The sequence below is a fragment of the Netta rufina genome (assembly GCF_964035555.1).
Source record: "Netta rufina genome assembly, chromosome: 3".
NCBI lineage: Eukaryota > Metazoa > Chordata > Aves > Anseriformes > Anatidae > Netta > Netta rufina.
The window spans coordinates 43,982,167-43,997,510 of NC_140125.1; the positions used below are offsets into that span (position 1 = coordinate 43,982,167).

The 15,344-nt window shown below is 36.8% G+C and overlaps 1 protein-coding gene across 10 annotated transcripts in view; it reads right to left on the reverse strand.

Annotated features, from left to right (window-relative positions):
* The window catches only part of DISC1 (DISC1 scaffold protein), a 200,629-nt gene that overhangs the window by 88,899 nt on the left and 96,386 nt on the right, over positions 1-15,344 (reverse strand). For all 10 annotated transcript variants that reach the window (XR_014618305.1, XR_014618306.1, XM_084284389.1 and 7 more), the window contains one exon: positions 12,854-13,042. Coding sequence is in view for 8 of the 10 variants with exons in the window: in XM_084284389.1 (XP_084140515.1) it covers positions 12,854-13,042 (189 nt within the window). In the remaining 2 variants the exon portion in view is untranslated. The remainder of the gene's footprint in view (positions 1-12,853; positions 13,043-15,344) is intronic.

The window sequence follows — 15,344 nt, forward strand, 5'->3', positions numbered from 1 at the left end:
GACTCTGGGGGTTCAGAACTTTTAAAACAACTCCCAAAACCTAAGAGAGTTTTAAACGATGGTTTCTTACTTTTTTATATTCCTTTGAAAGGCATAAAAGGATGCCTTGTATCCTACTTAAGGCGATGCTATAGAAGCAGAACTAACTAATAAATGTACCCTAATGGTTCTCAGCTGCGTTTCGGCGTTTTAGAGATGTGACAAAGTATTCTAACACAGGAAAAGATCTTGGTGCACTGGTACTTTATCCTGCAGAACGGTGACTGCGTGTTCCACTTAGACCAGCAAATACTGGTTTTCAAGGTCAAGCAGACAGCTTGTAAAATGCTATGCACTTTTACAGTGTTCTCTGTTTCCCTGCAGTCTCCACTTCCCTAACCAATCCACTCATATGCTGCATAAGTACCCTCAGCAGGGGTCACCATGAGAGGCAAAATGCAAGCAGCATAAGAATGAGATAACACCTACACACTGCGCCTTTGAGGAATTAAACAAGTCAGAGAAGACTTGGACGTGGCAGCTTCTTTCAAGAATAAATAAATCAGGTAGAGAGAGACGGAGACTGTGATCTTGGTGAATTGTGCATTGCCCTGGAAAAGGTGTGAAATTGTGTTCTGTGTGATTAGGAGCTCAGATGAACAGAACTTCAATGAATTATTGAATTGTACAAAAACAATTTCATATAGCATAAGCTGGACAAGCAAATAAACCATGCAAAGACCAAAAAAAAAGTATCAGGAGCTAGTAAATAAAAAATGAAAGAGAAACAAGGGGAAGAAAGAGAACCAGGAGTTACTGCAGAACACATTGAACTATAATAATAACAGAAAATGTTAATAACATTCTGCATTGGACATTATTCATCTAGAAAAAATATCAGAATAGGAATAGCTTCTCTATTTATCATTATATTGATCGTAGAACCATTACAGCATGCAAGTGTATTGCAGCCTATTGCATTCACCCATGCTGGCCATGCACAAAATACGGGCTTTGAGATTACTCTGAATTAACTCCAGTTGGAAGTATAAAATATGCACTATTTCTGGGAATTTACAACAATCTTTGATGAACTCTGACAAAAGTTAATTGTTCTTTCTGTTAAAAGATAAAGGATTCATTTTGAAATTGAAGTTGTCAGCTCCGATTGCTGGCCATAAGAAGTGATCACTTATACATTTGTCTACCACCATCAAAATCTCCCCACTATCAAGTTTTGGTCTCTGAGTAGGCAGTTCCAGACTGCCATCAAGCGATCTCAGCCTTCTGCTTGTTAAACTGAGCAGACACGCTATGTACCTTGAGCTTACCCTAACTAGGCTTGTCTCCCAAACCTTTAATCTCCCGTGACTCCTCTACAAATTCTACTCAATTTTCGTAACTATTGACTTCATTCCATCACAGAGAGCCATCTGTGACATTCAGAAAGATATGAAACAGGCAAAAAAAAAAAAATCACTAGTTCTATCTTTTGTCAACATTAGGGAAACAGCTACTCACAATGCAGATTTATTTTCTTTAAAAAAAGCGAAAAAGACTACTGCAAATGACAATCTCAGATGTTCATAATCATTTCCAACTGCTGTCCAAACTAATTCAGTGGTCACTGCAAACACACAGTTCATTCAAATAAGGACTACTCAAGTCAGCAGAGAATGTTTTTCACTGCCTGAACTTTAATAAAGGTATGATACAGTTTCAGGCTACCTGGGATGGGAAAGTAAAGGCATATCATATTTGAAGCCAGTGTTAACCAGCTTCATTGGCAAAAAAAAAAAATAATATTTAGATACATAGACTTTACTGCAACCTATATTTCATCAGGTTGTATACAAAGCTTTTCAACTGCTGGCCAATTTGAACACGCAGCATCTTCAGGCTATGACACTGACATGCAATCCACGTGGTTTGGGGTTGGTAAAAGACTTTGGGCTTGGTGTAAGCCAAGTACTTAAAGCTTATTTTTAAGTTTTCCCAAGATTTTCATTATGTAGAATGTAAACAGAAAACACATGGCAAAAGTAGATCTAAGGTAACAACTATTTTCACCTACAGCATTACAATTCCATCCAAAGTGCTAAATTTTGGATTTTGGTCCATGCTGATGACTTATTTAAAGGGCATCTTTCCTATCAAAAGATGCAGCTGATCACATCCTGACCTAATAAATGATGCTAGCTTTTTTCATAGGTACTGAACAGAAAGAACCAACTTCATACCAGGGGTTTAACATTTTTCTGCTGATATAGGCACGTTTTTATTTTGATAACTACTTGAGAATTAATGAGAACATCTATATAACCTCAAGGTTGTATACTGGAAACATGAAAACGAGAGCAATACATTTCATTCAGGTCATTCTTCTACTGCAAAACCAAGAATAATGCTACAGGTGATTTTGTTTGGAAATGCCACATTCTGAATGCTCTGACTTGAAAAGAAAATGATTTCTTCCCAACTACAGAGAAACAATGTCCTAAATAAATAACTCATTGCAGGAATCAAAGGGCTATAAGTTCACTGAACTAAAATCAAGTAACCAGCTTTTATCTTAAAAACTACAAAATAAAAGCTGTTTCTTCTTTAACAGGAAAGGCCTTCCAACTGACTTGATTTCTGATCAAGTTCTGCTCTTTTTTATGCAGCCAGCACCTCCAGCAAAGCAACAGAACCTGCATCCAAGCAGCTCCCATCATAGATACTGTAGTTCAATACAGCAGAACGCCAGAGGTGAAACCCTCAGCTCTGCTCAAACTGCAGACAAACCTCTAACTGATATCAATGCATCAGAATTTCTGCCTCTGTGTATTTTTGAAATTCTCTTTCAAATCAATCTTTGAATATCACGAATACAAGAGATCTGCAATTCCTGTTGTTTTCTACGGGACTTAACATTTTTCAAAGGTTCTTAATGTCAAGTCTACAAGAGAAATGGCTGTTGCTTATTTGCTTTTTTTTCTGGCATGGAACACAGATAACCTTTTCCCATACCATGTTTTAAAATACAGAAACTGGAAAAAAAAAAAATATCAGAGAAAATGTGGCTAGTACTTCCAATCTAGATATAGGATTATCTGCACAAAAAAACACATAGTTTCAGTCTGTCGTTTCCAGCTCTCGTTGTTAATTATATTTCAGTGCAGCTCACTAGATAAGAGGCATAATCCAGCCAAAAGTGTATAAAGGTTGTAGTCCAAATTATACAATGTGTCTTCCAGCTGATAATTCCAACAGGTAATGAACTGTTTAATCTTATGCAGCCTGGCAAACACTGTCTGTTTATCTTTACCCAAGCCTTCAGCATGCACATCAAACCAAACATACCTTCTGCAAATATGATGACTGAATTGTCTTTTCAGTTAGAATATAATTAAAACTTTAAATGAAGCCATCTACTACAATATTTTTGTATAAAAAAATTAAGCAAGGTTTGAATACAAGGGAAAAACAGAGAGTAAACTCTTGAAACTTCAGTTCGATGCACTTCTTACCTGAAGAATTAACTGGTTTCTGCATTCTCAGCTGACCAGTTGGGAGGTAAATCTGGGAGGTAATGAGAAATAATGCTAAGCACTCTAGCACTTGCTGCACGTGGACCACAGGTCCTCCGCAACTATAGGTGGCAAAACCCCTGGTCTTACACCGCAAACAATCTGCTACTACAGCCTCCTGTGCTTAAGCTTTGAGCTCATGGATCACAGACTTCACAACATAATTAACTATAAAAGCAGCAGCCATCACCTCCACTCCCTATACATGGAAACCATGGCAGAAAACAACTGAAACAGGAGCAAACCCTCTGTTCCTGCACCAGTGAGAACAGATATCAAACTGATGGATGGAGAGTTCCATTTCCTGGCCCCAGGCATTAGCAGCTCCTTGTTTGTCTGCCTTCTACTCCAGTTTATATGTCCAAGAAAAGAGGGAGGAAGGAAATTCTTGGATGAAAATTTTCAATTCCTGAATAGGAGACACAGGACACTTAACTCTGCTTTGAGTAACAGGGTTTACATTACCTCGGAGTGATCAGTTAGGATTTAATGGAAGAGCACAAGAAAAAAAAAGGCAAGAAATGTAAACACATTTCCTCAGTGGAATAATACTGAGAACAAACAGTCTCTCTCTCTCTCTCTTTCTCTCTTTTTTTTTTTTTTCTCCATTTAAAACCTCTTTATTTCCACTCTTTTATCTTGGTAAAAGGTATGAAGTGAAAAAGCTTTTCTATTGTATAGCATTCTTTAGTATAATACAGGCAACATTAAAATAATGTTGGGGACAAAACCAGCTGTTCTAGAGAGGATTACAATTGCAGTGTTTTATTCTGTTTTCACAATCAAAATCATACCTTCCTTGCCTTTCAGTAAATACTTTCCATCACTCTAGATTTGGTTATATTTTTGGTACCTATGGGTGGATCTATGGACCTTGGAAACCTGTATGATTCAATTAACACACTAGCAGCAGACAGTCATCTCATTCTTTTTAACTACGTAGGTATTAAGTGAGAAGTCAGTCAAGGATTATAACATTTCAGAATATCACAATTACAGAAACTTTCATTTAGCTTTTACCTTCACCACTGTATTTGCAAACACGTCAAAGAAACCTGTAAAACCATAGTAATAAGAAAGAACGAAGCAGAAAAAATTAACTACTCTGCATGTGACAATGAATGGGAGCAGAAACTGAAAAAAAAAAAAGGAGTATTTCATAAGAGTGACACCCTGAATTCAATTTTAATGGAATGCCAACCCAAGGGTTTCTTTTGACTAGAAGTTCATACTCCTAGGTTCTGTATCTGAATATTATCAGTCAGTAAAAAAGCAAAGAAAATTTCACATATAAGAAAATTATCCAACTTTCCATGTAGTCACTGAGGTGAATACCATCAGTTATTAATCTTTAGATTTAGGCACAAATTGCACACATTAATGTTGGCATGGAATTAGATTTGTACACTGTAACTCAAAAACACTGCCAAAACTGTATCTGTAGATATCTATGCAAAACAGCCAACTCAACAGAAACCACCAAACCAAGCACCTGGGTGTCTCAGTTTCCTCATATGTGAGGCAGGGATAGTAATATTTACCTTTCTTTGAATGGTAATTCTGTCCTACCTGGTAATTGTAACTACAAGTGCTGGCAGTTGTCTTGGCCCTCTTCTGCGCATAGCAGCATCCTCAGGCCTGCTCCACCTTTCTGAACGCTGCTCAGCAGCTCCTGACAGACTCTAAAAGTGGAATTTTCTCAAAGCATCTAGAAATAGCAGCCGTATACCACAGGTACACAGTGGAATTAGACAACATACAGTAGTGTGCAAATACTATCAGCCCAAACTCTGGAAGAAGTAGCAAAAACCTTAAAGAGTGGTTTTTGGTCATCACCAGTGCTATTTTCATGCTAAAGTAGTTAGAATAGCATATGAAAACCTGTTCTATCTGTCCAATAAGCAGAAGACGCTATTTTTTGTTTATTTCTTAATCCTGGTATTCTGGCATCCTAGCACCTCATTGATTCTGAAAAGAGCTTTAGTCATAAAATAAATAAATAAATAAAATGTTGCCAGGTTTCAATATGAGCCCAATACTTCAGAAGATGTCATTGCAGAACTGGAATCTAATGAAGTGTGGTTAGTACTGGTGGCATATACTTCCAAAATGACTCCAAATTCTCTCATCTGTGTTGCTTCAAATTTATCTTGCTGCAACTCAGTCAGCTGAAGCAGAACTGAACTAAAAAGTGGAGTAACGCAGAAACCTAGAACAGAGATGGCAAATCAAGAATAATTTAATATAACACACCCCCCAGAAGTTTAATGCAGTGAGCACACAGCTGCCATCAGCATTTCAGATGTTAAGAAGGCTATCAAAACTTTTTGCTTTTTTGTGACAGGGTTGAAAGTTACCTACCAAGTTTGGATGCCTAACTCCTAATACAGGAGGCTGTTCAGTAGCACTTTTCAGCATCAGATTATACTTCCACGATTCCAGCAGAACCACTCTGTATCTCTGTAGCACTGCAACTTGGAACCTTGTTATCTTTACTGCTTAACCTAGTTAAACACAAGATCATCGTTGCCAATGAAGAGAGCCAGCTTAAAACTTCAGACCAAGTTCTGTTTCTTAAACCTGGTCCATAATACCTCTATGACCACAGAACCAATACTGGGTTACTTCAGTTATCTTTCTGTTGTGCAATCAAGTCATCCTGCTGTCTACAAATAGAGAGCATAACACGGGTATATAAAACTTTTCAGTAAAGTTCACACTGTCAGATCTCAGAAGAAAGAAACAGAGGAGAAGTTCAACCTTTGAGCATCAACAAAGAAAAGGCCTGATCAAAAGACCCCTATAGATATCAGTAGGCTTTGAATCAAGCTACACTGTCAGTTCAGGTTGCACGAACAGACATGTTGTATTTTTTGCAATACAGGTATTTGCATTTAATTATGTAGAACAGACATTAAAAAAATCGAAAACCTCCATTACACTTACATAAACCAAACCTATATATTGAAAATCATAAAATATTTTACATATTTAAGTGAATACCATCAGACAAGATTAACTTTATAATCACAATTATGAGCAACACAATTACAAGTGACTCAAGACATATGGCAAACAAATATGAAAAAAAAAAAAAAAAAAAAAAGACTAGTTTCCAACCTTCTCAATCCTGACAAATCTTCATTTCTAGAATAAAAACATTTTACATTTTGGTTATAGGAAATGCTCGGCAGAATGCAGGTCTTTATCTGCTACTAAATTCTACAGTTAATATTTGCCAAAAACGTAGCTCCTTAACACACACAAAGAAAGCTCAACTATTTAAATATTATTTAACAGAGATAGTAGTAGAAAACAAAATCACTTATTTTATATAGATTTTCTGGAAGGATGACATGGGTGAAAAACATCAGTCTAAATTTGATCCTCAAAACTTGATAACTTAGGGTCTATCGTTATAAAATTTTAAGTCCAAAGGTAGTATATGGCTATATTTAACCTGGAAGATTCCAAGTGCTTTAAAAATGACACAAGAAAATGAGAACCACACTCACAATCAATGACATGCAGACAAGCACATGATATGCATAACAGTACAAGTCCGAGCAAATGTAGCAATACCAATTTTTCAAATGAAACAGCAAAGAGAATACCAATGAGCAGAATGCAATTACTCGTGCTGTATTTGGTAAGGACAACACAAAAGGAGCCGTGCAAGGTTGGGCTTCTTGTTTTGTTTTTGTTTTTCTCTTTCCTCCATTTGTGTGTGTGTTTAAGTGTGTGTGTTCTGTTGTTGTTGTTGTCTTGGTTTTTAGTTGTTTGGGTTGTTTTTTGTTTTTGTTTTCCTTTTCTTAGGTGGACCTGGTCTTTATGTGCTGCCTAACAGAAGGCTGCTGCCTACTACTTTGGAGCATCAGATGAATGTCAGCTCAGAATAAAGGATGCTACCAACTGCACTGCCAATACCACTTCCTGCGCCACCAAGGGTTTTATACTTTCTGCAAAAGCTAAAGTGAACGCTGGCTAAATCTGACAAGCCATTCCATTCCACCACTCACATGAATGACGACAGGCATCTCATACAGTTATGACACGTGGAAGATAATGACCTTGCACAAATTAGAAGTGGACACACAATGAGACTCAGAACAGCTACTTTCTCAAGGTAGCCCATCTGTTACATGCTATGCGGTTTTCCTTTAAGGATTTATTTAAACAGAAGCAATCAAAAGGTTCATCTTTTCAGTTTAGAATCAGATAATCATTCAGATGCAGAATAAACTGTGGAAAGCCTATTTGGTGCAGGAAAAAAAAAAATACTGTAAAGAAAAAAAAATTAAAAACACCACCTGAAAAATCAGTAAAGCAAAATGTGATATGATTTTTGTCATGATATAGACGCATTGAATTGATATTTTTTGAAATCATTAAAAAGGGTTTCATACCAGTCTTAATATTCTTTAGACATTTTCAAAAAGCATTAGAATCATTTAGGAAGAAAAAAATGGAAGCTTCTGTGTAATAATTATTACTGAAAGCAAATATTTAACCTGGAAAAAAAAACAGTTTCCTAGTGGGAAGTACATCATCCATGCTTCTCAGACTTTAATGCTGAATCTGTCAGAATAAAAATGTGTATTTAAAAAAGAATAAAAATGGTTTGCAGTAAACAGTCGTTAACAGTTTGGTAAATCACATCCCATACATTTGTATCTGAAGCACAGAACCTGCTTTTCATAAATAACTCAGGAAGCAAAGCCAATATAACTTTAAGCAACACGACTAGTAGTTTCTGCTGTCCACATGGTATTAAGTTTCAGACTAATTAACTACATCCTGTATAATGACCAAATATGCAGCTATTTGAATAATTGCTATAAAGTGACTAAGAGAATTTCTGTTATTCTTCAAAGTACATTCTGAATACCATATTTAATCCTTAAGTAGTAAGGACAAACCTGCATTTTTTTTTAAAAAAGCATACCAAAAATGGACCTGGATGGTCTCTCTTCCATTTTAGGACAAAAAGCTAGGAGATACTCTGTGCAAGTGTTCAGAGTATGTGCACTGAGCATAAGTAAGAAAAACTGAGTGCAAAAGACAATTCCAGCTTCCTAGAAACCCTTCAACTACAGCCGATTGATTATTTAATAAGCTCATTTTCAGAAAACATCAGTCAGCCCACAAGCAGGCTGAGAAGAGCTTCAGGTCTTACACAAGAAATTTCTAAGACAATAAAACTCTCAGTGAGAGTTCAGCAGTAAAGACTGAAATATCACCTTCTAAACAATGGTTAAAAAAGGAGGGGGAGGTTGAAAAGCTATTTTGATGCGCATGATAGCCTTTATATTTTCTCTAGAAATTAATTCAGTATAGAAATTCTACTTAAGGCGACTTGGCAAGCATAACCTAGCAATTAGATCGTGAAATACAGTTTTGCGCAATACATACATTATTTACCAGAAGATGCTTTCCCAAAAAGTGTAATGGTGACAGAAAATGGCTAAGTGCAGTCAGAAAAGGAATTCAGAAAATGAGGTAGGAAAACCTGCCCTTCGGTACCAGTAATGAGGAAATTGAGACAAGAGGGTAGGTTTCATTTCCAGCCCTAGGTTACAAATGCCAATCAGCACAAGCCAGGATTTTTAAGTGCAATCTAGCAGTTTGGCAGCCAGGCAAGTAATTAAGTTTCACTTGTCTGGAACAGGGTTTGGGTTGTTTTGGACTGCAAAGCAATTATCTTCCTTGCCATAACAAAACCTTTTGACTTGATGAGGCAGATCCGGTCAACAACAAAACGCAAAACCTTCAGTGATTTCCCCAGAACCATTATGCCTTAAGGTACAGGAATTCCTGCAGTCAAGAAAAATGTAAGCCTCACACAAAGCTATGTAATTTTAAATATTTTATTATTAAATATTATATTATTGAATATTTTACATTTTAAACATGTAATTTTTAATCTGTTTATTTGACGTGATTAATTCAGCTCACCAGAGCATCAATCGGGAAACTTGGTTTCACCACCATTTCAGGTAAAATGGCACAACCTCTGTGTCTCTGGCTTTCCTATCTGTAAAATGGCAATAATAGTTGATCCTTTTTATAGAAATGTTTTAATGCCCTCAGAAGAAAGTCACTATATAAAGGACAAATCAGTACTATTCATCTTAAAATACTAATCAATATGTTACTTTTTAATGCTTCTATTATCCAGCGGGAAAAACATTTTTGAGCATCTCTAAAAATATGAAAGGATTTTTGTCAAATCTCCTTTATAGGGAGCACTGACAGCTCTCAGCACAGTAAGCCAAGCCTGATTTTTGCACTGCATCTGCAATATCTTTTATACTTGGGCAGCTGGCACAAAGTGAGAAAATTCATTAACATGCTAATGATGTGTCCTATTTAAAATTCCAGCTCTGATTATTGTGTGATTAAGTCTCTTCCCTTGACGTCTGTTTCCTTATATCTGCATTACTGTGAGAAATCAACAATTACTAATGAAGTAAAAAACAGGTGACCAATTTATACACAAGAGAAAGACAAACATACACACACATTTCAGCATTTCTTTTTTTGTTGTTGTTCAGTGTTTCCCAGACAAAGTGGTATTGTCTTCAGTAAAATAAAATTTCCAAAAAAAAAAAAAAAAAAAGTTTTTAAGTTGACAGGGACAAAAGATAACAGTTCAAGTGCCAGAAAACATTGGAATAGCTCCGCATAGGAATACCTGTGCAGAAGGTTTTTAAGGCACTATAAAAGAAAAGAGGGAGAGATCATGATGCAGGGTATGTAGAAGATTATTGCCTGGAAACAATAAAAAAGCAAGAATGAGAGGTGACAGCAGCTCCAGTCAATTTAACTTCCTTTCCAGGAGAAAAATGAAGCATCTCCTTTCTGCATTGAAAGACATTTAAACCAATTAGCTTATTTAAATTAGCACAAGCCTTCAAATAAGGCGACGACTAAGGGACTAAGACATGATCCTCAGTAACTTGGGTGAAGGTGGCCCTGCTTGAGCAGTGGGGTTGGACCAGCTGACCTTCCAAAGTCCCTTCCAACCTCAACCACTCCGTGATCCTGTGACCCTACCTTCCCTGCACTACTTTCAGTACCCTATGCTTAGTTTATGGACAGACAGCTATTTCATAAAGAGTTGAGCTGGGTCAAAGCGTAGCACAAACCCGTGCAAGGAGGGATCACAGGTATGTCCCTACTGAGCAACAGGAACAGATCAGCCAGACTAGTCCATATCATTTTTGCTATATAAAGTTAACATGGATAATTTTGCCTCCAGGGAATTATGAAGAGGACTCACATGCTCCCTTACAAACTCTGGACAGAAAGCTAATTAAAAAAGAAAAAGACAGAGGGCAGTAATGTCCTCAGCTAGTACTGATGGTTAGAGAAAGGATTTTTCTGCCTGGCTCATAGCTATAGATGGAGAAGTCAGACTAAGTACGAATAGTCTGCACCAAGCAGTGGTACCAAGCAGTTGTGCCAATTTTATCTACAGCATGGGCAAAACTGCTCTTCTCAGCAGCAACATGAGTTTTATTAATTTTATTTCATAAAAGTTGCATCTTAAAGAGGGCATCAATCTGTTTACTATTTTCTAGACTGTATCAGAATGCTGTTATCCAGTTAAATGTGGTGGTATCAATCTCATGCTACCATTCTCAAACCTAAAGAAGATTCCATACCTTAGAGGAGAAAACAGTGTAGATTACATAGAAGGGGGACAGGGAAGAGAAAAAGGGAATTTATGCATCTCTGACCAGCATGCGCTTGCTAGAGTTTTATTTTAATGTAGGAATAAATTTCTGCTTATGCCTACAGAATCACAATAAATTAAAAAAAAATAAAATCTGAGTAATAAACATCTAGTGTTTTGCAATTTATTTTCACAAATTGTAGGACAGTAAAGGTCAGACCGAGAAGACACCTCATTACAGCTACAGAAATGCAAAGTTAAAAACAGTCTCTGAACTGCTAACAATTCTGCTACTTCAGCAATAGTCTTGCACAGGTTTTGTTTGAAATACTACTGAAGAAAAATACAAATGAGATGTGCATATGCATTATAGGAAGTTTAATTGTCCTAGAAACAAAAGAGCAACTAAACGGACAGATTGGAAGGTCAGAAACCTCTTCAACTCACTTGCAAATTCAAGCTATGAGGAAGTATTATTGACTGATGTGGTTCTCCTGAGTTTGCATCACATGGCTTAGGTAATTACGCACTACTTGGAAGAACCGATTTTTTAATTTTTAGCCATTTTACTTCTAACAAAGCAAGTTCTAGTCTAATTGTGTGTGTGTGTGTGTTCTTCTATGCATTTCAAAAACACTGCCTTAGACACGTTCAGTTGCCTGAAAACTTTTTGCTTCTAAGATAGCTCTGCCTATCCACTTGCCTGTGAAGAGACATCATGGACTTTGAAAACAGGGGCACTGTCCACTTCTTAATCAACCTACCCATAAGATCCTGAAAAAGGAATGACATTTCAAACCCCGAGAGCTTTAGAGTAGCTCTCATATTTATCTTTAGCTATTTAGATGTAACTATAGTAACTGTATATTTGTAATTAAATAAATGTTATTCAGCCTTTCCATTTAATCCAGAAGCATGACCATCTTATCTAACTTCAGGAGAGGGTACAGAAGACAACAGGATAAACCAAGTCTAGGACTGACTCTTTTGTTAAATTGTCAGTAGCTTCCCCAGTAACTGGGGAGAACTCCCCCAGTTCCACCATGACAGTGTGAACCCAGTACACTGCTTATGCTTGTATGTGAGCTGCATTTGGGAAACTTTTTAACCCCCATTCAAGCACAAATTTAAGAAAAGAACTCTTGCGTTCAGAACCATGCACACATTGTACCTCATTCATTCACAGCTATCACCAAAGCTTTACTAAATAGGTTGTTATTGTCACAACCAACAGCCACTGTTGACATGTAAGACTACATGTGCTTTTTCTGTACCCGAGTTCATGCATAGTATCATCATCACTATTACAATGATGGATTTAGAAAAGAAAGGTTTTGAGAACTGGGCTAAGATAGATCTCATAAAGCAGTATATTGCTAGGATATCCCTCCTCCCCACCCCATGTGCCTCCTCTCTAGTGAAAATAGCTGACAGATTATTCAGCATATTGCTATCTAGGTCCTCAACAAGCTTCCCTCAGAAAATTGGTTAGGTTTTTTGTTTGTTTCTTATTGTTGTTTTGTTTGTTTGTTTGTTTTTTAAATGCACAATGGTTTGTCAAAGCCAGTAGACTTCCAGATGCCTGTGACTGAGCAAAAGCAGTAACAGCCGGTGAACTACTTACCAAAGGCAGTCTCTCCTTGTTCAAGTTCTTGTTTCAGTCTGTTGTAATCGTCTTTAATTCTCTCTAATTTTCGGATGTTTCTGGCACTTAAAACCTGCAGCTCATTTAGAAGTCCTTCCAGCCCCTCCTTCTCAGATGTTAATGATCTTATTTCTTCTGTCAGATCCTTAGCAGTACCGAAATTACTTCCTGCATGTTTTGTGGGGGCAGGGGGAAGAGGGAGGAAAGAGACAATGAAGGAGACACTTGCAACATCAGTAGGTTACACAGCAAACAAGGGAAATGAAGCAACTACTCTTTTCCAACAGCAAACAAAAAACAAATCAGGAAAGAAAAAAAAAAAAAAAGACTTTTGCAAGTATCCATTTTATTAACATGCTACAGAGTCATAATTGCATCAGATTTAACCTCATGCACATAGAAATAGCTTTTTTGGAGGAAATTAACATTTTTGGAGAATATTTACTCCTAGGGTCTACACTTCAGAAAGTGTCATACTGAAATTCATTGATCACTGTGCTGTCACTTTTCTTACCATCTTTTGGTTTTGAAGACCTCAACTGACAATACTTCTATGATAGGTGCTATCAATCCACTAGACTCTGAAGCATTCCTCCTTGAACAACGAAGCACTATGCAGTTATTCACAAGCACCAGAAGGTTGTTTATAAATGACATCACATTTCTTAAACAACAAGCACCCACCAAAAAGATCATCAAGAGAAAATTCTGAGAAAACATATTTAAAAGTCACAACTCTCTGCTTCTGACTCTCCATGAACTGTGAAATCTCAGAGACAGGAAAAAAAAAATCAAGAATTGCCAGCTCACTTCGCCCTGTAGTTTTCAAGAAGCGTTCAGGTCCTTTAGACAGGGATCCAGACTACAGTTCAATTCCCAACCAGTTTACAGCTTGGCCTAGTAAGATTTGCTACCTAACCTTCCTGAAACCTAGTGAGAACCAGGAGACGAATGTTTCCTTACTTCACAGAGAGGTTGTACTTATAAATACACTAATGACAGCAAGATGCTCTGCTATTAAATGTTTTTTAAATAGCAGTAACTATTATAATGCTACATTTATACAGCCATACCTGTGTTTTTTCAGTGACTCAGCAACTTGATTTAATTTAAAAAAAAATCTCAGAAGACTACCTGAGAAAAACAATCTCCATGTAGACTTGCCTACAAGACCTAAAATTTATATAGTGCAAGAACTAAACTCCAGCATTACCCTGACTTAGGAAAAACATGGGATTATGATCTAGTAAGTAAAGGCATTTAGATTCATAAAACCATAGAACGGCTTGGGTTGGAAGGGACCTTAAAGATCATCTGGTTCCACCCCCTCCCCCCTGCCATGGGCAGGGATGCCACCCACTAAATTTATTATTTATAAAATTTGCTCTTGAAGCAAATACTAATGTGAAGCACAGCCAGTTATACACATAAGATGTCTCATCAGCTTCTATACTATGTGCATGATTTTAGGCTCATGAAATTTGAAGTCATGAAGTTTGTAGCGCTTATTCAGATATAAAAGCTTCCTTGGACTTTTCCTTTTTTTCAAGGATACAATAAACTATTTCTTATACACAACAATTTTTTAATTCAAGATGAATTCCAAATCAAATCCACATCATCCTTTTTGCCTGTTGTCTCAAAATCACAAAGTCTTAAATGGGAACAGTTGCCTTCTGGTCGTGTAAAAGGAGCATGAACAGAATGAAAGTATCTGGACTAATCAGAAGATGGCAAATCTTCTAGCTGCTGAGAGTGGCTCCATTCCTCCAGAGCAGAAAAACAAATGAAAACACTTCCACCAAATAACTACAGCCAAATAACTGAAACAAAGGTTTCACCAAACCTTTTTTCCTTGAAGTAGTTTTTGTTTCTTTTTAAGAGATCAAAACTTCCCTATTTCTACTTCTCAGCTAAAACCCTGTTTGCCAGTTCTATTTATCTTACAATTAATCATACAGCTAAAAAACTATAAATTATTTAGTTGTCTATTTACAAATAGTAGAATCTGATGTTTACCAATGCATTTATAGAGAAAAAACAGGGCAAATCTTACTATCTTAACGTGTCATGTTTCCAAATGGGCAGAACACAGCAGGAGATAAGCATGACCACTACACAAAATTGATGGGGAAATGGCAGATATTCAGATATTTCTAAAGCAAAAAGACCTATAATGAAACAGTGTACTTTTATTTCACCTGAACTCATCCCAAGCATCAGCACATACAAGTCTTAATAAAACATGAAGGCAAGAGATTCTTCATTAGAAACTGGAGCTTGCTGTTACATTTCAGAAGACAGGAAGGAAAAAAAAGTATGATATTATATATGAATGTTTTATACATAGCGAATGGATACAAATTCCCAGAGGGGAATTTTATATCAAAGCTAAGGCTACGAGGAAATGGCATCAGATACATGCCCAGAAGCCAAAACTGCCTGATGCATCTTCCCTGACTGCACAAAT